The 24,775-nt window shown below is 41.6% G+C and overlaps 1 protein-coding gene across 9 annotated transcripts in view; it reads right to left on the bottom strand.

Annotated features, from left to right (window-relative positions):
- Positions 1–24,775, bottom strand: part of cep112 (centrosomal protein 112) — a 144,566-nt gene that overhangs the window by 113,461 nt on the left and 6,330 nt on the right. For 8 of the 9 annotated variants that reach the window (XR_003272234.1, XR_003272235.1, XR_003272236.1 and 5 more), the window contains exons 5-9: positions 17,203–17,287; positions 14,464–14,538; positions 11,557–11,604; positions 11,372–11,446; positions 2,315–2,401 (exon numbers count right to left, since the gene is read on the bottom strand). Coding sequence is in view for 6 of the 9 variants with exons in the window: in XM_026165046.1 (XP_026020831.1) it covers positions 2,315–2,401; positions 11,372–11,446; positions 11,557–11,604; positions 14,464–14,538; positions 17,203–17,287 (370 nt within the window). In the remaining 3 variants the exon portion in view is untranslated. The remainder of the gene's footprint in view (positions 1–2,314; positions 2,402–11,371; positions 11,447–11,556; positions 11,605–14,463; positions 14,539–17,202; positions 17,288–24,775) is intronic. The other variant, XM_026165048.1, reaches the window with a different exon arrangement.

Below are 24,775 nucleotides of genomic sequence, written 5' to 3'. Positions count from 1 at the left end.
GACAGACTCATTCCTTTACTTTTCATTAGCCACCAAATGAGAATCAAGATCAGTGACGGGCGTAGGTTAAACAGCTCTCCTGAGCACCGAAGTGAGCGGGCCTGTCGAGAAAAGAACTGCACAAACTATTTTCACTCATGTAGAGAGCATTATATTAGCACCAACTTTATATGATTAAAAGTTATCTAAAGATGTGACCATAACAAATACAATCAAAAAGGAGATTTAGCCATGTTCACTAAAGGACTAAATGATTATCGGTTCCAAATTGGCTGGTCTGAGTTTTTCAGAAGCCAATGATTTGCTGGGATTGACCCATTAAACAATCTCTATGATTTGCGAGAATGGTCAAAAAAGAAAAAAGAATAGAAAAAAAAAGAAAATATCCTGTGAGCAGCATTTTTTTGGTTAGAAATACCGTGTTGATGTCAAAGGTCAAGGAAAGATGGCCAGACTCAAATAACCACTAGTTATAACCAAAGTATGTACAAGAGCATCTCTGAAATCACAACACACTGAACCTTGACCGTGTCACGGTCCTGGGCCATGTGGGCCCAGTATTCTTAGTTTCTTGTATTTTTGTATTTCGTTCCTTATTTAGGCCATGTTTCCTGAGTTGTCCTATTGTGTTGTTCCCTAAGTGTTTTCCCTTCGTGACTCTTACCCCCTGTGTGCCCCTCTGTGTATTTTTGAGCCCTCGTCTCTCTTTGTGTTTATTCCATGTTTCCCCTGACCCAGCGTTTCTAGTTCCTTGTGATGTTTGTAATATGGTACTTGTGTGATTTATTCTATGGCTTCTAGTTTTGATCCCTTGCCCTTCATGTCTCTCTGTGTCCCCTCTGTTCTGTGTAATTGTGTGTCTTTGCATGTTTGAGTTTGTTTTCTGTCCCTCTGCATTGTGCATTGTGTTCTCATGGTTGGTCTTTTGTTACTCCCTCTAGTCTAGTTTCTTGTGTTCCAAGCTGAGTATTTCCCTCCGCGTATTTTGGTTCTTAGAGTCCTCTGCCTTATGGTTTATGTCTCTGTGTTTCTTAGTTGCTTTCTCCACTGTGTCAAGTTTGCGTCTCTGTATGATACTTCCTGTTTTACTTTGATGGTCCATGTCTTATGCGAATGTGTCCTGCTTTGCTTGTCTCGTCCAGCCTGATTACTCCCAGCTGTGCTCTCCTTCTGTGTCTCATTCCCTCGTTATCCCTCTGTGTATTTAAGCCCTGTGTTTCTCTGAGTCAGCGTCGCATCGTCCCTCATGCTGTGTGTGAGTCTCCCCGTGTCTTCTGGTATGTGTTACCATTAGCTCTTCCCAGTTTAGTTTTGCATTGCTTTTGTATCACTGTTATCGTTTGTCACCTGTCAGCAATAAAGCTGCATTTTGAGTTCAGTTCTGTTTTCCCGTGAGTTTGCGTTTGCGTCCTATTTTCCTGCCTGCCACACACCGTTACATGACACCACGAGGCTACTGTTTACACAGGCTCACCAAAATTGGACCACAGAAGATTGGAAAAATGTTGCCTGGTCTGAGGAATCTCAGTTTCTTCTGCAACATTTAGGTGGTGGGATCAGAGTTTGGACATGGAGAACACGAAAGCATGAATCCATCAGACATTGTATGAACAATTCAGATTGGTGGTGGTGGTGACAACTGACCATTAAACCCCACAGCCTAGATGAGTATTGTTGCTGACCATGTCCATCCCTTTATGACCATGGCGTAACCAATCTTCTGAATGCTGCTTCCAGCAGGATAATGTTCCATGTCACAAAGCTCAGTTCTCAAACTGGTTTGCTGTACAGGACAAAGACTTAATTGTACTCAAATAGTCTGTCAGTGTCAATATGAATCAAAATCTCTCAGGAATGTTTCCAGCACCTTGTTGAATCTAAGCCACAAAGCATTACGGCAGTTATGAAAGCAAGGGTGTCCAACCCAAGACCAGCAACAATACTCTGTCAGTGCGCCCCAGGGCAGCTGTGGCTACAATGTAGCTTGCCATTGCCAGTGTGTGAATGTGTGTGTGAATGGGTGAATGACTGAATGTAGTGTAAAGCACTTTGGGGTCCTATGGACTAGAAAAGCGCTATACAAATGCAGGCCATTTACCATTTATTTACCATTTAGCTACAGTAGGTGTACCTAATAAAGTGTCCAGGGAAGGCATGTTTGTCACTTCCCTATAAGAGCTAGCTAAACACAGGTCAATAACTGCCATAATTAAAAATATCCAAACAGCTGGAAAGTTACAATAATTGATTACAATAATTAATTGAGTACACACTAAGCAAGGACTGTGAAATATGCAAAAGCTTTTGTTCTTACTTTCTCAACCTCTGCATCGTGTCTCTGCTGCATCTTCAGTTTTTCCTCCTGATGCTTGGCCTCCAACACTTTGATCTTCATCTCGGTCTGAGAACAAAGAGAACCAAATGCCATATGTAACATTTAAAACACGTTTAAAACCGTGATTTAACTTTTGTCATCCTACCACCAAATATTATGAGCAAGATATTTTAACCACTAAAATCTGTGTCCCAACTGTTTTACAGACACGACACGGAATAACAGAGCCTGTCTGTCAAAGGTAACATAAATCCGGATGATACAGTTACAGCATCTCCCAAACAAGTGCAGCTGATGATCAAATAAAACCACATTAAACCTTTAAAAAAAAATAAGATTTTTCCACACACAGAGAGCTTCAAATGTGCCCAACTGTTTGCGCTGCTTATTTCTGTGTTAGGGCTGGGCTATCATACAGTTCACGGTAATACCGGTGTAATTTTGGGCAACGATAGGAAAATGAAATATCACCATAGAATATGGGTAAAACGTGCATGCGCAGTGCCTATGTTTACATACGCACATGGCAGCGACGCGGAATGAGAAGAACGAAAGTGGATCGTTAAATGAAACGGATGAACCAGAATTGGTTTGTAAAAATGCTGCAACTTCAGTGGTGTGGAACTGGTTTGGCTTTCGGCCGTCAGATACACAACAAAGCACTGTTTTTGGTAGCGCATGCTAGCGGGCCGTCATTATTACCGTGTTGTTTGGAAAATACGGCACACTTAAAATCAATTCTTTGATTTTTTGGAAAATCGACAGCGTCCTTTATAATCCTGTGTGCCTTATGTATGAATTCTGGTTGTGTTTACTGACCTCAAAAGGATTTTATGTACATGGCGCTCGAAAATCTGTCAAATGTTTTAGTACGACTTTGCTAAGCTACGAACCCGCACTGCTTGATGGATTGTCGGAGCATTACGGCTATAGTAGGCAGGTGCCTCGCGGAGTGATACGAACTGTGCTTCAACATAATATTACCGTATTGTGTGTGTATTGTGGATATTATACATGGTTATGCTGAGGATATGTCGGCCAATTTCCACTGGAAATGCCTTTTGGTTAAACTGTCAGCAAGGAATTTGCACTGTTACGTTTTTATATAACTTTAATGCACATAAAAAACAGCTGCTTGTTTAAGTGAAAATACATTGATGGGGTTTTTTGCACTAATAAAGTTGTGGAGTTGTGAAGTATTTTGTCTAGTGTCAATTATATCGTCAGTTATATCGTTATCGCCAATTTTCAAATGTATATCGTGATAAATATTTTAGGTCATATCACCCTGCTCTACTCTGTGTACACGTTTGTTTACAATAAACAAAGTAAAAACCTGTTTGTGTGTAGTTAAGTTAATCATGCAGGGAAAGGCTGCTTTCATTCAAACACTGTTTTCAAAGGATCAAAAGTTCAACGTTGTCACGAGCATGTTGGAACAAATCTCCTGGAGCTAGAGGACGTTCACACACTGTAAAACAAAACCCTAATGATTCGTCACTTTCTGTAATTGACTCAAACAAAAAAGAAGAAAAAGAAGAAAAAAAATCTGTGTTTTTCATCTTCAAAGAGCCATTAATCATCACACAACTACATCTGAAGGAGAGAGACAAAGCTACAAAATGACAGCTTTTTGACAAAACGTGGTTTCTAAATATTTAGTGGCTTAAACTTAAGCTAAGAATTTATTGATTTATAAAGCTGTCTCAGCTTTATAAAGATATAAATGTGCTTTTTACACACTTTCAAAGCTAAGAAAAGAAAACAGAAAAAAAGAAGAAGAGGACACTTTTTGATCCATAGCCTAGTCTTACCAATAAGATGTGAAAGTATGAGCAGATAATACTCTAAGCCTTACAGTATTAAGGAATTTGTACTTACAGCTTTTGACCTGTGCATCTGTGGTCCAAAACACACTGTATCCTACCACTATTTAGCTGCCACTAGTAACAGTGATCATCGCTTTTATGAAAACACTCACTAATAATTACCTCAGAGATGGAGGTTATGTTTTTGGTAGCGTTCGTGTGCGTGTCATTCTGTCTGTAAACAGTATAGCTCAAAAAGCTTTGAATTCATTTGCTGAAGACTTTATAAGGATGTGGATTGGGCCTGTGTTAACAATCTATTAAAATTTAGCTTACATCCACCAACACCTCCCATTCACATGGATATCAGAACATTACCCAGGTAAGTGACACACCTGGTCCATCCATGTCAGGGGTGCCCAATCCCGGTCCTCGAGAGCTACTATCCTGCAGCTTTTAGATGCATCCCTACTCCGACACAGCTGAATCAAATGGTTTGATCTCTTCAGCATGCCATCATGTTTGGCAAAGGCCTGATAACAAGCCATTCATGTGATTCAGGTGTGTGGGAACAAGGATGCATCTAAAAGCTGCAGGACGGTAGCTCTCGAGGACCGGGATTGGGCACCCCTGATCCATGTGATATAAAAGGAAATGTCATTGATCAGACCAGGCCACCTTCTTCCGTTGCTCTGTCCAATTTGGATACTGTGGGGTTAGCAGCTATGCAGCCCCACACACAACAAACTAACACATTTCCATCATAACCAGCATTAACCTTTTCAGCAATTTGAGCTATAATAGCTCGTCTGTTCGACTGCACTGCGCAGGAAAGCCCTCGTTCATCACATGCTTCAGTGAGCCTTGGCTCCCCATGACCCCGTCGCTGGTTCACCACTGTTGGACCACTTTTAATAGATACTGACCACTGCAGACCAGGAACACCAAATATAAGCTGCAGTTTTGGAGATGCTCTGACCCAGTTTATTCAGCCATTTAATTTGGCTGTTTCCAACTTGCTCAAATCTTTACACTTGCCTATTTTTCCCAATTTCAGCATCAACTTTGCGGACAAAATGCTCACTTCCTCCCTAATACATCTCACTAGCATGTGCCATGATTAAGAGATAATAAGTCACCTGCCATATGTCATAATGTTATGCCTGACCCATGTAAACGGGTCCTCCTACCCATTAGAATACACATCAGTTTAATGCTAAAGTAATGTTTTCTGCGAATAAAGATTTCTGTTCCCAGGCCTTCACCAGTACCAGCTTGGAGACTGCCAATAAGAATAAACCCACAAAACCAATAAAACATATCAAACCTCTTTGTGTGAGCGTTAAAATTAAACATGTGTAAACATAAACTGGCTGGATAAGTAATGAATTCATTACTCAAACAAACCAGAATTTTCTATAATTAGCTACTTTTGGCTACTCCCTTATTTACAAGGGGTCGCTACAGCAGGTAACTTTGCATGTTTGATTTGGCAGATTTTACAACCTTCCTGGTGCAACAACCATACAGATTTGTCTCTCTTTCTGGAGACAGGGTGACCTTGCAAAGGCTGATGTCAATCTGTCACATGTCATGGAATAATAATGCTATTTTTATTCCACCTTTGGAAAAAGTATTTCTCACATTTTCCTAGTTAGATTGCCGTTAAGTGCCAACAACACACGGAGGCACAAAGAAAGTCTTTGACACAAGGATGACTGACCATTTCCTTTGATGTCCCTACTCATGTTTAGTCACTGTCTGTTCTGGTGTCTTAATCAACCCTAAAGCAGGGTGACAGTGTTCCTCCTTTGAAAGTGTGGCTGTGTGTATGACTATGTCAGCAGTTATAACGTCCCAGGGCTAGATCATGTTTGTTCTAGTCATCAAAAACTATTAAGCAGAAAATTCCCACAACATTACTTGGCACACTCAAACCACATTAGACCTTCTCTCTTAGAGAGAATCAAAGGGAAGTAACTGTGATGTCTGAGTACAGACATGATTTAACTACACAGGTGTTTAAGTGTACACATACAATACAATAAAAACACCAACAACATACTAAACATATAAAAAATTATAAATACATGTCGGCAATTCACTTTACATTGTGAGCCGTGTTAAAAATAAAATTCCAACTAAAATACTTGAATTGCCTTCTAGACGATTCTCCTCATTATTGTATTTCAGCTACACTTAGACACTGTATCCTTGACAAAGCTCTGTTAAGTATTCTGCTTCTTTTTTCCTTGATTTACTGCCATTTCTTGTGCAATTGAGGGGACCACAGGAGACGTGTCAGAGAAGAAAGGAAAAGGCAAAAGAAAAGGAGGGGGTAAGAAAAGACAGAGGGAGAGATGGGGAGAGAGGTAGCAGTGATTGAAAAGCAAAGGAGTTAGTAGAGACCTGATTCTGCTCTCCCCCCGTCCCCTCTACTCCCCAAAAAAAGAACGTGTGGGGGTGTCACTTTCTCATCCTCTGTTCAAATGCTCTTTGGAGAAAGTTTGCCAAACTAGATCAGGGGTGTCTGAAACTTGTTTATAAAAGGCGTCGGTGAAGGAAGGAGGAGGAGGGATGTCGTACACCTAAGGCTTTTGAGACAGCTTCAATCAGCCCAACTGGGTGGTACAGCTTTTTCCCTTTTCTCTTCTTCAGAGTTGTAGCGAGCGCTGTAAGATGCCATGTTTTTTGACACTTCGCTCTTGAAAGGATGAGAGGCTAGAGAAAGAGAGAGAGAGACGGAGGAACGAAAGCGAGGATGGGTACGAGAAAGGGAAGGAGGTTGCTTTTTCTGCTCTCGAAACCATCGCGGGGTCAGGGCCTTTTCCCTCGGGGGGGGACGTGTTCACAAATCGGCTGCTAACTGTTTAGGCTCCACAAAGCAAGGTTGCATTTGTGCATTTCCTTCATCGCAATTGAGATGTACAATGTCCCGGTGCGTCTTTCATCCTCAGTAAACACAGATGCTCTAGGATAGTCGGTATACAGCGCTGCACTATCTGCTCAGGAGCAGCTAGATGCCATTTCCACAGTCTGACAAGAAGTTAATTTACTGTAGTCTGTCCAGATTGTACAGGCCGGATAAAAACTTTGGCTAAAATTCGACTCTGACATGTGAGGAAATAAATAAATAAATAAACCGCAGCTCTGAATACAGAGTAAGTAAACACACTACTTAAAAATTTCTAACATGAAAACATCAAATACGCAAACTCAAAAGCTGAGCAGTAACTTCATCATCTTGGAACACTGCAGATCCTTTATATCTTCCAGCCTGAAGCGCCATACTGAACTAGTCCCTTTAAAAAATACTAAGACTCAATAGGTTACTCTTTTTTTTTTTTAGCTTTGAAAAGCGATCAGATAAGGCAGGCTATGGCCCTCTAAGTCACAGGCTGTGAGCTCAAGCTCCATCCTAAGGGTCTTAGAATAGAGAGACTGCATCATTATGGCATCAGAATCCGAAGCGTACTGATCTTCATTCAGGGAACTGTGACCATTAGAATGGTACTGCTTGACACTAACACACTGCCAATCCCTCAGGTCAGGTACCAAGGGGGGGGGGGGGGGGGGGGGGGGGGGTAGTTTGTAGACAGCATGAACGCACAAACTGCAGAAGAAAGTCTGGGTATTTTAGTCAGTCTGTCAGTATGTTCCATAATTACAAGACTTAGGCCTATGTATAGCGTAACCTGACTCATCAGTCGACATTTAATTGAATTTCCAAATAAAGGCCCAGCCCTCTTAATGCTAAGCACTGCTAGAGCGCGCTGTAGGATTAGCAGGACTTTAGCAGGACATTTTCCACATTTTCCCCTGTAAGTGTGCACATATGTATAAGCTAAGTTACTTAAAGCAATGGCAGCTTGCAGGGAAGTTTCTCAGCTGCCACTCATTGTTCCACAAGGGAAAAAAAAAACAGTCTGCATTTTTAGTAATGCAGTCAGTAGATTAGCAGGAGGATGAGCTTGGTGTGAAAGCTGAGATGTTCGTTAAGCTGCCACCAGCTTAATGGCATGTGGCGTGTATAACACTTTAAACCTGGGTAAATTTCCAACTATGCTTTAGGGATTACGGGGAAGTGATGTCACTGTGATTTCCCAGACCTAACCCAGACAGCCACGGAATAGCAGAGCCGGACAAGATTACGAGAAAAGTTTCTGCATGCCGGCAAAGTCAAAGGGCAACATGGGTTGACTACGAAGAAGGTGCTTTACCCGTACAAACCTCGCAGTCTGTAGATTCAATGTAACAGCTCATGTTTGACTCTTACCTTTTGCTGTAAGTCTGTGTTTTTTTCAGCATTTTAAATACCTCACTACAGTGGCCACAGACTGGTCCAAAACACAAGCTGCAGCTTAATACTGTGCCTGAATAAGGAACTGCTCATGGTATGTTCCATTTTTTAAATAAATAGTACAAACAGCACTCCCATCATCGGGTAACTGACTGACTTTGAAATTCACCTATGTGGTACTTTATACTACGGTCACACTAGGCCAAATAGTGGCTAGATTCTGCAACACGATCATAAACGACTGCGACTGTGCGCCTTTGAAACGGATGAAATGGACTCGGACCGGGTCCGCTAACAACTCACAGTTACAGCTGCTGTCTTCTGAGTTACTTTGGTGCATCAAGACAGCGATACAACAGCAATAAGACAGATTCAGTCTGCTATCAGTTTGCGACCCGATGGGGCCAAGTTGGAAATGACACGTGTAACTGTGATAATGTGGCGGTTAACTGTGCTACATTGGTGAAAATTGCAAATCTTTTATTGTCTACATACACAAAACTTTGCACTTTGTTTACAATCAGATTCCAGTCAGAACCCCACAGATCTAAAACAGAAATTCCTCTACAAATATCAAAGTATCCAGAGAAGGACACGTATGAGTGGCAACAAATTACAAATTGTTGGTACCAAATGCATTTGTTGTCCATCCGTAATGTAGTAAGTCTAAATCACATACGCTTATATTTAACAATCTAGATGCACTTTTCTTAGAAAACCATAGTCTCAATACAAGTTGAGACTAAGTGCAATGGATTTCCTGGACTTTTAGTATTTCCCACATTGCTAGCATGTGACCTCGGTAAACGGCCGGCGCCGTTTGCCATGGCTTTCTTCCTAAAAATCCATGCTCATATTCAAGGCCGTTCACATATGAACTAAATCTCACAGCTCACACCAGTGTCAGACTCGTAATATACTGTGCGCACCAAAAACACTAAGCATATGCTCAAATACCACTTTCACAAACATCAAAAACACTGAATGTCATAAACATTACACTACACAATTTATTGACGGACAATTATGTCGCACTGCACTAGATCACACAGGTGTATCTAATAAAACGGTAACTCACTGCATTAAATATGTTCTGCTGAGGTAAATTTATATTCCCACCACACACGGCTGTATGGAGCCAGTGAGCTAGTCTGAGGTGGGATCAAACAGCATAGGACGTGGCTTTAATGTTTTCATAATGGAGTTGCCTCATTCAGTCAGTGCACAGAAACATTGCCTGACTGGTAAAAGAAGATTTACATCCACCGATCACAAACAGATCCTTGTCATGAGAGACCAACAAACCAGACCATTCTTGTCCAAAATGTCCTGTATGTTTTTCCAGCCAGTGCTTACTGACTGGCTGCAGGTATGAAAAGCCATAGCTATTACAGACAAGTCATGCTCAGTTTTATATTTAACAGTGCATTAAAAGGTGGATGGTGGGAGGAATGTGTGGGGGTTCGGGGAAGTTTGGGAGGAGCACACGGGACTTCAAAGCATGTTTTCAGAATAGGATTTTCAGCTTAAATCCACATAAGGGAAAAAAGTGTCATCACTGGGAACTTGCATTATATTTGTCTTTTTAAGAGGCCTTGGCTATTTCAACAGTACAAACAGTGTGTGTGTGTGTGTGTGTGTGTGTGTGTGTGTGTGTGTGTGTGTGTGTGTGTGTGTGTGTGTGTGTGTGTGTGCGCGCGCACGTGGCTGTGGGGGCGTTTAATGCCATAAAGCAACAAGAGAGCTTGTCCAGCAGAGTGTCTCTGACTGTGTTAAATTCTATGCTGTAAGCAATGTCTGTGTCAAGCGGTGGCTTCATGTTAACTCGCTCACTAGCTGGTGAAATAGTTTGCTGAAAAGTTCAACAATAATAACATACATTATATGAAAGCTGTCAGCCATTAGTTTTACAAGTCAGTGCGCCCCAGGGTGGCTGTGGCTACAATGTAGCTTGCCATCACCAGTGAGTGAATGTGTGTGTGAATGGGTGGATGACTGAACGTGTAAAGCGCTTTGGGGTCCTTAGGGACTAGAAAAGCGCTATACAAATACAGGCCATTCACCATTCGCCATTGTTGTGGCTACTTAATGTATATGTACACTCACTGGCCACTTCATTAGGTGCACGTTGCAAGTACCAGCTTGGCTTAATGGCTTAGAATTAAAATATCTGCTGGAAACATTCCTCAGAGATTTTGGTCCTTATTGTCATGACAGATTTGTTGGCTGCACATCCATGATGTGAATTTCCCGTTCCACCACATCCCAAAGGTGCTGTGTTGGATAGAGATCTGGTTATTGTGGAGGTCATTTGAGTACAGTGAACTCACTGTTATGTTCAAGAAACCAAATTTGAAATGATTTGAGCTTTAGGATATGACAGAAGAGGGGCACACTGTGGTCATAAAAGGATGGACATGGGTAGCAATAATAATCAGGTAGGCTGTAGTGTTTAACAATACTAACTTGGTACTAAGGAGCTCAAAGTGTGCCAAGAAAATATCCCCCTTATCAATACAACACCACCAGCCTGAATTGTCGATACAAGGCAGGATGGAGTCATGCTTACATGCTGTTTACAGCAGATTCTGTCCCGTCCCTTTGAATGTCTCCTTCCCTGGTTGTAACGAGTGGTTATTTGATTTACTGTCTCTTAAACCCTAGAGACCGTTGTTTGGGAAAAATCCCAGTAGATCAGCAGTTTCTGAAATACTCACACCAGCCCATCTGCCACTAACAACCATGACGCATTCACTGAAATTACCTTTCTTTCCCATTCTGATGCTCGGTTTGAACATTAGCAGGTCATCTTGACCATGTTTCCATCCCTAAACTGATTGAACTGATGGACCAAACCAAGTGGCCAGTGACTGCATAAAGTATGTATATTCTCAGTTAGTGGCAAATGTCTCTCATTCTGGTTCATACCTCTTTGCTCTGTAACAGTTGTGCACCCTGATCACTGGCCAAGTTACTCTTCCCCCCAAAGCTTGACTTGAAAATCTAAGGAGATATAGTAAAGAGAGATGTGGGAATGAGAAGACTCAGGAAATCAAAGACAATTTTCTTCACGTAACAATAAATAAAGTACAAGAGACCCCCTGACAACTTACTGGTGACAAGGGAACGGGCTCCTCTCGCAAATACCTTGGCTTCTCAATCTGAAAGAGTAAACAGAAAAATTTTAGACCTCTCTTTGGCTCCTTCCTCTCTTAACAAAGCCTTACCACTACCTCCACCCTAAGTCTGCCATAAACAATGTGGGGAGCACATCAAAAGCCCAGTGCTATGGCTGAAGCCTCTTCCGTCAACTTGTGTCTGTTTAGAAAGGCAGAATGCGTCGGGACACTTCAAGGCTTTGTGTGTGTGGCGAGCTCTGTTTCCGCTCTTGGCCTCTTTCAGCTGTCCCTTTTGTCAACACTCAGGACCGCTAATCTCTAAGCTATCCCTGGTCCATTTACTGTCACGCTGAGACAAATGTGTACACATCCCTGCCAAAACACTGACACAGCGTATTCTTTGATTACAATATGAAACACAGTAGACTGAAAAAGAGCGAGCCACTAAACCACCTGAAAGTAAGCGGGTCACGGTCCATGTCTCTCTGCGGTGTTACATCAATACACCTCACTAACTGTGACACAAACTGCAAAAATATCTGCTGCTTGACAGCCTGCTGTTTTTGCTTGCACTATTTGACATTTGTTTATGACCCCATTACTTTCTTGTGAACTCGCACTATCATACAGCGTTTCGCTCTGATGCACTGGGGCTGTCTGTAGGGGCTGCCAACTAGCAGCAAGATCACGGCTTTTCAAAGCAGCAGAGCCGACTCTAGAGATGACAGCAATGACGCCCAGTAAACAGTTCTGTTGCTAATCTCTTCAACATAGCAATGAAGGAGGAGAACAAGGAGGAAGAGAAGGAAGAGGAGGGAAGTGTGGGACTCATTCGATGTAAAAAAAAAAGGGTGGGGGGGTGGGGGGGGGGGGGATTTAATGCCGTAAGGTGGCACGGCCCACGCAAAGCTAATCCAGAATGAATGGGAAAAAACAGGACCTGAAAAAACCTCAGAGTTTGGGCCTCAAACGTTTAGAGTTACAGTATGAGGATAAAGACAAAATCTTTGCTTTAGGGTGAGTAACTGTGGCTCCCTGCTAAGTCTACACGCAGGTAAAAACAGGTCATACATTTCACTGCAAGTCCTCAACAAAAGGAAACATCCGAGTTAGACCGCTCGACATAACCAGCGCTATAAAAAAAATAAAAAAATAAAATAACCAGCGCTGCGGTGGTGGGTGCAATGATGTGTGATGAATTGCTACTTAAGTCTGGTGAAGGCCAGAAAACAAATTCACATTCGCCAAGTGATGAATCAATCGATAGTCTTCTAAACTAGTGCCCAGACTGAAAACAAGAATGGGATTTTCTTTTTATATCTACAGACAGCCAGTCATCACATTTGATTGAGCACGGCCCACAGGGCGAGGAAGACATGCAGACTAAATGCTGTGGTGTAATGCTGGCATGGTGCAATGCTAAACTTAGACTCCGTGCACATGTATGCCTGTGCACATACTCTTGCCCTGCATGCCTGCCCACACACACACACTCCTCTAAGCATATGTTTGTCCAGCCTCGCAGCTGGCACGGCGTCCTGTGTCATTGAATCCTGACGTGGATGGATGGATGGACGCACAAGAGGAACAACACTCCAAATCGCAAGGGATGGCTCTCCAGCCAAAAGAGAGGCCATGATTGATAGCTTCCTAGTTTTGGACTGGTGTTGAGCAAGTCGTCGGCACAGCCCTTTTAACCACAGACAGCCAATGGTAGGAGCAACAACTGAACAACTGTATTACATGTGACACAAGTTTAAAAAACTTCTGCCTACAGGTAGTCCTGTGCATATTGCACCCATCTCTAAGGTAGCAAAACTCCCATTTTACATAAAACTAGCTGCTCTAACACACAAACCACATGAAAGTTAAAAACAGATGGAGGTCCAGCTGACTCAGGTTTTGTGTCGAGCTTTCCAAGTCTGAAGCAATTTGTTATACACTGTCCGGTTACCACGTTACCAATGCTGACTGCACTCACTTTATTACATCAGGGTGAAATGAACAACAAATCGATATGGACTGCTTCAGAACATCTAAAGAGATGCTAAAGATGTTCCAGATAAAATGATGCTCAGCTGTGCAGAAATTTCATAGGCGTCGGGCACTTTGAGGCAGCGCATCTATAAAAACTTCTATAAACTTGAGCAGGCCTGTGTGTATTTGTGTGTGAAGGAACATCTGTTGATTTGAAAGATGCAGGCTAGGGGGAGGGTTGCCAAGCAATGCCTCTTATCAGCGTTTCAACACAGAGGAAAGCAGAGCAGCGCGGTGCGCGGCTTCACGTCGGCTGATGGATGCCTCAGATTACCCCTGTACCGAAAGAGAGAGGGAGAATAAAGGGGAGGTAGTCACAGACAGACGGAGAGGACAATGGATTGGAGAAACGTGCAAAAAGTCGGAAAACAGAAAGGGGAGATTTTGCCAAAATATTAGTGGAGAAAGGAGAAAGTCAAAGGTAACAAGCATGTTAAAGAAAACAAAACAAAAAAACAGAAGAAGAAGAAGAAAAAAAAGACAGTCGAAGGGTCATGCAGGTGAGGAGATAGCAACATATGAGGGCAGGGGGCATATCAAGCCCAGGCCTGATGCACTCAGATAGAGAAGATAAGAATGATTCACACATCTTCAATTTCTCAGTTTACACAACCTTTCTCTCGCTCCCCGTCCTACCCTGACATCCTACAATAGCGCCAAACTGCCTAAAGGAAGTGTTTTCAAGAGAACACAGGTGAAAGGCCTCTCAACCCTTTGTTCGAACGGTGCTGTTAACTCTGCGTCACTGCACTACTGATGCGGATGTACTTAGGTGCTCAGACTCACTGCTGTCACTGTGGCGAGCAACAGCACGTTTGACAGCTGCATGTAACAAAGAAGCTCATGGCATGCCCCTGGACTCACCCCCAGGTTCCAGCTGTTGAGACGAGCCTCCAGGTCACTGTCATCGGGAGATATATGGTTTGGCTCCCCATCCACCTGAGGAGGGGGGGGGGACAAGGGTGGGATAAAAAAGAAGGGTATCAACAGCAGGAATAAAATGGAAGTTAAGATGGTTGATATGTTTTCTGACAGCGCTCTGATTGGCAGTTTGGCCAGAGGAACAGGCGGTGATGGAGGTTATCACTGCCTGCTGACACAATGTAATTTCTCTCTTGGCAACAACAAAAGGGCTCTTTAAAAGCTTACAGATACACAGTGCACCCACATGTGTTTAACTAACAACCCTCTACTCCCTTGTTATCTCCATTTCTCCACCCTTTGCTCCCTCGCTCTCCTCCCTCTCACATACAGCGCTCCAGATGTTTGGCAGTTCCACATCATTTCCGTCACACAGTAAATTCCGCAAGAGGGGCATATGTGCAGCTCGGCTGCCTGTCATTCTTGTTTTTCTCCAGCCTTTTGTTTTACGACGGGGCGCCGGATTTATTTTATGCAGGATAAGTTGAATGCTTGCAGGGGCTTTTGTTGATACAAGATCAGTTTACTCTAGTCGAGGTTGGGCAGCAAGGTTGAAATGGGGGAAATATCTAATAAAGTTGAGAGAGTGATAGGGAAAGGAGATATGTTGTTGAATTTGATTAAGATCTCGTGGAGTGTGGACCTTGGGTGTACCTCAGCAGAACTGCACCGATGCAAAGAAATCGCAGAATGGAATAGCTTGGGATTAAATGCCCTTTCTGATTAAAAAGGCATTAAGGTTCCAGAGCCTCGCCCTCAAACAAACATTTCGATATCTAGGAATGCTGGGTATGCAGGCCACCGGCTGTTCAAAACAGCGTGCTACATTCTCAGAATTGCACCATAAATTCAAAGCATTACTTTTAAATACAGTACTGTGCAAACATCTTGAGGCACCACTTATTTTTTAAATATTTTGATACCTAGAGGTCAGACTTTCATGTCATTTTTGTTAGTGGTCTTGAGCAATAGTTCTCCAGGCTTTTTAAAGGCCTTTCAAAGTTCTTCTTTGGACATTGGCTTCTTTTTCATTCATTTTCATTCCAGTTATACCTGACCATTTTCGCAGCAGTGTTTTTATTTGTTAAGCCACTTAACTGGCCTATGAATCATTAACCAAAAAAGTAGCTAACTTAATAGAAGAACCAGTGTTATGTCTGCACATGAAGACATGAAAAGAACCGATTTTTAAACTGTAACTTTGGCCTCTTTATTGACAGTCTGATGTAAACACCACAATTTTTTTCCTATTTCTTTATTAGAATATATGAAAAATAGAAAGATAACATAAGTATAAAATAGTATTTTTGCACAAACAAGATGATTCCCGCAGATTCCCACACTATTAGCTGAAAATGTGGCATATCTCAGCATGGTGTGCAGTCCATCCATCCGTTGTCTTCTGCTCATCCTTTTCAGGGTCGCGGGGAGGCTGGAGCCTATCCCAGCTACCTGGGCAGGGTACACCCCGGATAGGTCACCTGTCTGTCACAGGGCTAACAAATAGAAACAAACAACCATCCCACCCACATTCACATCTATGGGCAATTTAGAATGACCCTAACCTCACTAAACCACGTAAACATAGGCAGAAAATGCAAACTCCATACATAAAAGACCCAGCCAGTTGGTGGAATCCAACTCAGGACCTTCTTGCTGTGAGGCTGACTGACATTGGCTTAATTTCTCAGTACGACAATGGTTCCAAACAACTGTCAGTGTGTGAAAGCATATATAGGTCACTATCAGTCATGGATTCGCCTCCACCAGAGCTCAGACCGTGTGGGATGATTTTGACAGAAAATAGAGCAAACATCCAAATAGGAGCTTTGAATGTCCTTCAAGAAACCTGGAGAACTATTCCTGAACACTACTTAAGGAAATTATAAGAAAGCTTTCCTAAGAGAGTTCAGGGTGTGTTGAAGAATAAAGGTGGTCATATCAAGTATTGGCTTTAAACCTCCTTTACAAGCAGTGTTTTGGTTTATATCCTTATATAATTCCATGTATTCTTTCTACATCAATAAATCACTGCACCTATTTCCCACTTTATAAGGAGATGAAGGGTAGCTCAAGACTATCAATAAACAGGACACAATATTGACAATGTCTCTCAGTGCAATGTGTTTTGCATCCCCTAGTTTTCACACACCTTGGAGGGAGGAGAGAAAAAAAAAAGCACACGGATATACCCCAGTGGGAGGATTCTAACATGTAAATAATGGTTCACAATCATGGATCATAACAAATGCAATAACAGCGGACAGCACCACAAACTGCAACCTGATAAAGAGGTGAAGGAACACCTTTTAAAAAAAACAATATTACAATCATAAAGAAGAAGTTGTAAAGCTGTTTTAAGCTGCACACATTATGTGTGTCAGCTGTGAAGACATTATCGTCATTTTTGCGAAACAGAAACTTGCGGGCACAGGGATTTTCCTCCGACTTCATGGGGAAATGAGTTTAGGAATTCCCAAATTGGTCAACATTAAAGAAGAAAGCAAAATGTTGGGTCTGCTGTTTGTGTTGGCAACAGCAGCCTGGTTGCTGTTAATATTTCATGTCTCATCAACGCTACCTCGCAGGGACCTATAAATCTAATTGCTGAATCGTAACACAAACATGCCGGGGAAGTCCAGAGGTGCGATTAGAAATTCTGAAGAATAGCGATGAACTAACCATTCTTGTAGCTTGTCTGGGTGATTGTCTCAGTGGACTGGAAGACACGGGTCGTGATGCTGCCCTATCCTCATATGGCCTTCTCCTGGAAGAAAAAATTGAGAGACAAACACAAATGTAAAAGGTTAACCTACAATATGTGTGTGCATATCTCTGGAGTCTGCTCAAATCGCTCTTTGCATATGAATGTGCTTGCATAGGCAGCCTGCCTTGCCATTTGCACAGATCAACATCTGGCACTGGCTGCATGGTTTGTGGCCTGCACTTCATCCCATCTGAACAATAAATGTCTCTGCTACACATCAGTCTGTTTCCACGCACAGCCCACGGGCACCAGTCTATGACATGTACAATCGCTTTATAATCGCATATCTCAATTGATGCCTCACATTGCATCCGTCATGGTTTAAACAAGCAGCCTTATGTGGAAAAAAGCTTATATCCACTGACACACATGCAAACAAGTACGCACACACATACATACTCCTCATTCTCACTATTGCCTCTCTCCCACACGCGCGCACACACATCTGCATAACTGAGCTAACAATCTCATTAAGCACTGGCGCACACAAGGCACTTAAAGCCCACTGATGCTAATTAAATGAAGATGTTAGAGAAAGCAGGGAGATGTAGGACAACAGTGAAGAATAAAAGAAAAAAGAAAAGCAGCTATCATCTTATAAAGACATCCCATTTCATTGTAGAGGGCACTGTTTCACACTCTCAATGTGGAGCCTCTGGGCATCCTATCACTGCTGTTTTTTTTTAGCATTCCTGGTATTCTAAACCTCATTTCTCATGTCATTTAAATGTCATGTCAGTAAGCAATTAGTATTCAACTATCGAAATAAATTTAAAAAAATACAAAGATGCCTGGTTCACTATCAAAGTGGCATGTATTGCCAATAACTAATGCTCTCGGTTGTGTATTGTTATAGTCTGGACCTGCCGGTTCAGATAGAGGGAGAGGAGGTGGAGGTGGTCAACAATAGGGCTGTGCGATATGACCAAAATCTCATATCCCGATATAAGAATTCTATCGTCCCGATAACGATATAAATCACAAAAATGTAACATTTTCTGTAAATTATGTGAATCTCGGGCAGCTCGACTTGCAGGAAGTGTTTCCAGCTGGGCGTCGTGTACCTGGAGTCCAGTGTTTTAACCGATGCATGAAACTATAGATTTTTAGACATAAGTTGTAATGGCCGCCGTTTTCTTTGTGAGTATTTATTACACAGCGTGCTGCGGGGAAAAGCCTGTTCTAACGTTTGAGTCTAAGGTCTATTTTTTTTAGCACCTGGCGGCTCTTTTTTACTTCTCATCCGTAAATAATCTGCTCTTTCGCGTGATTCAGTTTATTTTGAAAAGTCTCAACAGGATCTTGAGCTTTATTGTGAAAGGTTTATGGGGAACATAAACAAGCGGACACGCGATGGTGTTACCATTGTTGTTGCTAACGACAACGCATAAAAACAGGCGCTTGTCCGTCAGTAGTGTGGTTATATTAAATATAAGAGAAAGAGAGAAAGAAGAAATTAATATAGCCACTACAGTGACCATCAAAAGGATGAAAAAATATTGCCGTAAACAGTTTATTTTGCGAAATAAATGATAGCATAAAATGAAACGATAGACGTTTTTACGTCATCCGATATATATCGTTATATCGAACAGCCCTAGTCAACAAGTACCTCAGGCTGTGGGTGGACAACAAACTGGACTGGTCATGCAACACAGAGCACCTGTATAAAAAAGCCCAAAGCCGACTGTACTTCCTCAGGAGGCTGAGGTCTTTTAACATCTGCAGGAAGCTCCTGAGGATGTTTTATCAGTCGGTGGTTGCTGGAGTACTTTTCTATGCTGTGGTGTGCTGGGGGAGCAGCACAGCAAAGAAGGACTCATCCAGGCTGGAAAAACTGATCAGGAAGGCTAGCTCTGTGGTCGGCATGAAGCTGGACACTCTGGTGACAGTGGCAGAGAAAAGGACACTAAAAAAAATTGCTGGACATTATGGACAATGCTGGGCATCCTCTGCACATGGCCATAAACAACCAGAGGAGTCTGTTCAGTGACAGGTTGCTTCTCCCAAAGACAAGAACCAACAAACTCCTTTGTCCCACACGCCATCAAACTGTTTAACTCCTCTCTGGAGGGGAGAGGGAAGGGAAACAGGGGGACAAAGGAGGGGGGGACAACTAAGCTGTAGTGCCTTTTCACTGTGCAATACTTTTTGCTAATATTCAACGGTGCAATAGACTTCAATAATTGAAATGTGCAATTCCCTTGTATTCTTGTTCCTATTTATGTTATTTATCCATTTTGTATACTCTTTATTTATATATGTCTCTGTATTTATATATGTGTATATATTGTATTCTGCTCACAGTCTGTAACTTCTGTCGGTGCTGTGCTATTTGGAAACCGAATTTCCCAGAGGAACCCACCTGAGGGATTAATAAAGTTTTTATCTCTAATCTCTCTAAGACACATGAAGGGAAATGGACTGCTTTTTAGGTTCACAAAACCCAAAAGGCTTCTTAAGTTCTGAAAGATAAACTTGGGTGTCTAACCCCTAGTGGGGTTGCCACCTTGGAGCATGTCTTGACAGTCATTCGGTGAGTCCTTATAGTCACGAGCCAAGTTGTGAAAACGTTACCATATCCTGTCATAATGTGAGTAATTAAGGTCATCTGGGTAAATGTGTGATCATCTTATTATGATGCATCCCATAAAAGAGACCTTGGTCTCAATAACAGATCATTAAATGAACCTAAACTCATTGAACTGATAATTAGTGCAACTGTATCACTAACAGAATCGCTTACATAACTTTTGCAACAAGTTTAGACAATTAGAACTTATCCTATAATTTATCTTTGGTGGCTTTGCCTATCATTTATTATAATGGACTTGTCAATCAACTCTTTGTGTAGTATCTAGGTATAGTTCGCTGATTTATGCGACATTTTTGGCTAATATTTCTTTGGGAATTACCTTGTTGGTGTAAAAATACTATTTCATGCCTACTGAACTCGTCTATCAATGGCATTTTTGTAGATTCAACTAGAGCTGGGCGATAGAACGATAACGATATGTATCGCGATATAACTTTTACTCGATAGAGAAATTAATCTATCGCGATAGACCTTGCCGCTCTTGTCCTCTTAAAAAAAGAAAAAAAAAAAAAAGGTCAGCCAATCCAAATTAAGTAGCGCAGAGCCGAACCAATCACAAAATGAGTGTGCCGACTAGAAAAATCAACCGAGCGTGACCGAAGAGAAAACAGATGATGGTTCCAATGCCGGAGAGATTGTCGAACGGAAGAGCCATAGAAGTTCCGTAGTGTGAAGGTATTTCGGCTATTTCAAGTCTGACAAAAAACAGAGTAGCGTGCACTGTAAATTGTGCCGAAAGCAAGTCTGGAAATACAATAAACTGGTGCATGCGTCACACTGTGCGCCACGTTATTGTTTCGGTGAAATGAATTTCTACAATACTGTTACTGTTAATTCTACTCTCTGCAGTGTTTAAATGCTTACATATACACACAGTTACTGTCCCTCCACACATACGACTCGGTTCTGCTTCTATGCCCCAGCTTTGTTTACTTCTAGACTTCTGATTGGCCAATATTTTTGCACGGTTAGGAATCTACCGCCACCTGCTGCTTTGGCATGTTCATAGCAGCGTTTTCCTTCATTTCTGCCTTTATGTGTGGACGGGATTATTTTTTAAAACGAAAAAGGAAAATCTCCGTTTTCAAAAATACCCGTGTACGTGTGGACGTAGCCTCAGTCTCTGACTGGAAGCGCTAATTCGTCATTCGGCTTTTGTCAGACTAAAGTAACTGTTAAAACTGTTTGAAAAGCTAAGCTATACAACAAGGAGAGATTGAGAATTTCCTTTTAGTGCTCAGTTTATTTGATATTGACAAAAGTTAGTCAGTTTTGTCTGTTCTTCTGTAAAACAAACTAAGATTTATTTTTAGAATTAATATTTTGTTTCTAAGTGGAATTGACAATTTAGTCTGTTTCGTTTGTTCTATTTTGAAACTTAAACGCTTTAGCGGCTGCCTTTTGTGTAGTTTGCAATATTTGCCTTTATTTATCTGAAAAAGTCTCATGTTCCTTAAGTACATCTACCCTGTTGAACTTATTATGGGAAATAAATATTTAAATAAAAACAAGCTGCTGATTATTTCACATTTTACTTGTGAGCAACGGCACATTTAAATCTTACAAATATAGTTATTTGGCTTATATCGTGATAGATATCGTTATCGCCTGAAATGAAAAAAACATATCGTGATATGAAAAAATCTCATATCGCCCAGCTCTAGATTCAACTAAAGATACTGGAACAAAAGGCTATTAGCAACAAAGAGGCTAAAAATACAATTTAAAATTAGTCCATTCATGTTTAGACAACACTCATGCATACCATTAGTTTGTTGCCTTTTTATGCTTGAATGATTTATAGGTTAGTGTTAAGTGGCATAACAAACAAGAACATTCCTTTGCAAATGGTCAGATACATTTGACTGGACAATCAATGTCCTAAAAAAATCCTTTGAAAAAATCTTCAAAAGACCTGGAGAACTATAGACCAAGACCACTTTAATAAATGACGAGGAAATCTTCCTCCTTGTCTGCTCAATACTTCTTCACCGCACTGTATTTATCATGTTATTAAGTTGTTGTACCAAAGAGAGTGGCGTAAATAGGATTCTGATCTAATAACACACTTGTAATTGACACTGGTGATGTTACAACATACTGATTAGATGTAGAAATGATTGTCCCATTTCTTTATATGTAGCATTTACAAAATAGTTCATTTTGGAGTGTTTAATAGCTGGAAGAAGTCCGGTAGCGCTCGAGTCTATTTCATATGTTACAGCTTCTGTAGATGCAGAGTTGATTTCACAAAAACATGGCGCAGTCTAATATCACTTCTGAGAAACTAGTCAGTGGATGTCAAGAATGAACTGAAATGAATGCTTTACATCACTCACAATAAATTCCAATATTGTTTCATTAGTCTGTGAATAATTATGTGAAGACACTTCAAAAGAAAGAGTTTCCATCTCTAAGCATGTGTCCACACACACACACACACACACACACACACACACACACACACACACACACACACACACACACACACACACAGAACATGGATAAGGGGGCCAAGCTTTGCAATTTTGGGCCTCTAAGTCAACAGGTGGATGAGGATAATTGAATCAGATGTGTCTGGAGTCTGAGGCCCAGAGATCAAAGCAGTGGCAAGTCAGGCCAGAGCTACACACACACACACGCGCACACACAAGAAAATGAGAAAACCATGTAGACCTTCAGAAGCTGCAGCTTGGCTGATTAAAGAAACCTGACATCCATACACCAGTCTGACCTCCAGGTGCAGAGCCAGTGGGTCCGGGTCTCAGGCTTCGGGCACCCTCACTAAAGCAGTCTGACCTTGGGACACTAACATCCCTCTGCCCCCACCTATTCTCCACCATAACCCTACACCACCTGGAGGGGGGAGAGGGGGGGGGACGACAAAAGGAGAGTGGGGGCCTGTGAGCACGAGATGTGAGGCTTTTCAATCAACATCAACAACTGACTTCAGAAAATGCAGAGGATTTATTATCCATCCTTTCAATTTAGCAATGAAACATCTTTAAACATAAGACATTATATGAAACACAGATTATGTTTTATATGATCTGCTGACCAATGCAGATTGGCTGCTTTTATGTCCCACAGCATTGCTGTACCTGGACTGCTGCTATATACGAAGCGGTAGCTCTATCTGGTGGCTAAATAAGGAATTAGAAATACCACAGCTTAAGAGGAAAGCATGCTTGGAATTCAATATTTCTGACTAATGCTACAAAATATTATCAGCTAAACACACACATATACACAACATGCCACATCCACTTGTGTGTGATCTCAAAACCTCCGAAAAAAACCAGCACAATTTTACATTTAGACATTGAAACCCGAACCGGCCAGCTTCAGAAGCTAAACGTAGCCCTGCCTATCACCTGACTAATGGTGCGTGAAACAGATCAAATGCTGCCACATCACAGGGAGGGACTCAGATGAGTTCCTTCTATTTAATCTTATCTAAATGAGAGAGACACATAAAAGGACTCTTGGTCTGGCTAATTTTCTCCATCAGGACATTAGTCTGTGATCTGAAGGTCTTTCATGGTCTTATCCTAATCAGACACCATGGTACTCAGCAGTCTGCTTGCCACAAAAATCCCCTCTATCCACACCCTCTAAGGCTGTAACTAACTGAAGGTAGCCACACGTTTTCTTTTACATCATCTGTAATTCAAGTTCGAGCACCTACTAAGCAAACAGATACAGGCCTATGGCCATACATGGATAAGACTCATTTAAACAATATGAGCAAGTCATATAAAATAAAGCCCAGGAGCAGAGACAGTTTGGAAAAGACACCAGGGCTGATGCAGAGAGTTGGTAGTTAACCAAATCAAGATCTTTTGTAACTGTGGGAAGAAACCCACAAAGACAAAAGGAGAACATGCTTGTGCCACACAGCAAGGCCCCACCAGGCCTCTTTGTTCAAAACGTTCACACCCGTCTCGCTGTGAGGTGACAGAGCTAACTACCACGCTGCCTAATCATAATGACTCCACAGCCGACAGAAAAACTTTGAATTAAATATGGCAGCGGCGGGCCTGTGCTTCTTCTTACACAGTGCCCTGGTGTATATTAAGCTCTCTTTAATGCACTTACAGTGCTCTCTTTTTATTATGCTAATGAGTTTATGAAGCCACTGGGCGGTGATTTGCCTTTCCTTGTTAATTGCAGTGAAAAATCAATGAGCCATTACTAACGTCACTTTGTTGAGCTTCTGAACTGCCTTGAGTCAGATGAAATATCTAAAAGCATGCTAGGATGCTTAATGTTTTAGCGAGGCGTGTTATACACATAGATGTATACCTGAGCAGCACAAGCGTCTTTAAAACACAGGCCAATTTTAAAAGTCAATATTTTTTTTAGGCATTTGACTGATGTTCAAAAAGAAATGAAAGCCAAACAATTAAAGAAAACGGAGAACATACTAATGAGCTACCAAGCTTTATTCTTCTCTTTATCTGCTCTGTGGGGGTTACACCTCAAGTTCAACAATTGGTAAAGTGTAAAGAGGGGAGGAACAGAAAGATGGATAGAGAATACGAGAGGTTCATCCTCTCATGCTGTTTTGAAGTATTTCTCTTTGAAAAGTCAGAACGGACAGCTCACGCGGACTGATGCAACAACTTGGCAATGTCTTTGGCTTTTTCAGACAGCGCTGCTGAGCAAATACGATGGGCAATCATTCACAAAAGCTGCGTGTATCCAGTTTCACAGCAAAGTTCAGTATTTTAAGTCTGGTAGAAGAACTTTAAAACAGAATGCTTCAATAAATACCTTATACATTAGCACCTTATATATCTGACAAAAAAAATGTTTGGGTTTTTGTTTTCCCACTTTCTTTTTTATAGAGAATTAAATTCAAAAGGAGAAACAGGAGGAAGAGCTTACCA

The sequence above is a fragment of the Astatotilapia calliptera genome, chromosome 4 (genome assembly GCF_900246225.1).
Source record: "Astatotilapia calliptera chromosome 4, fAstCal1.2, whole genome shotgun sequence".
Lineage (NCBI taxonomy): Eukaryota > Metazoa > Chordata > Actinopteri > Cichliformes > Cichlidae > Astatotilapia > Astatotilapia calliptera.
Note: the sequence above shows the minus strand (reverse complement) of the source record. Positions and strands in the feature narration are given on the sequence as shown.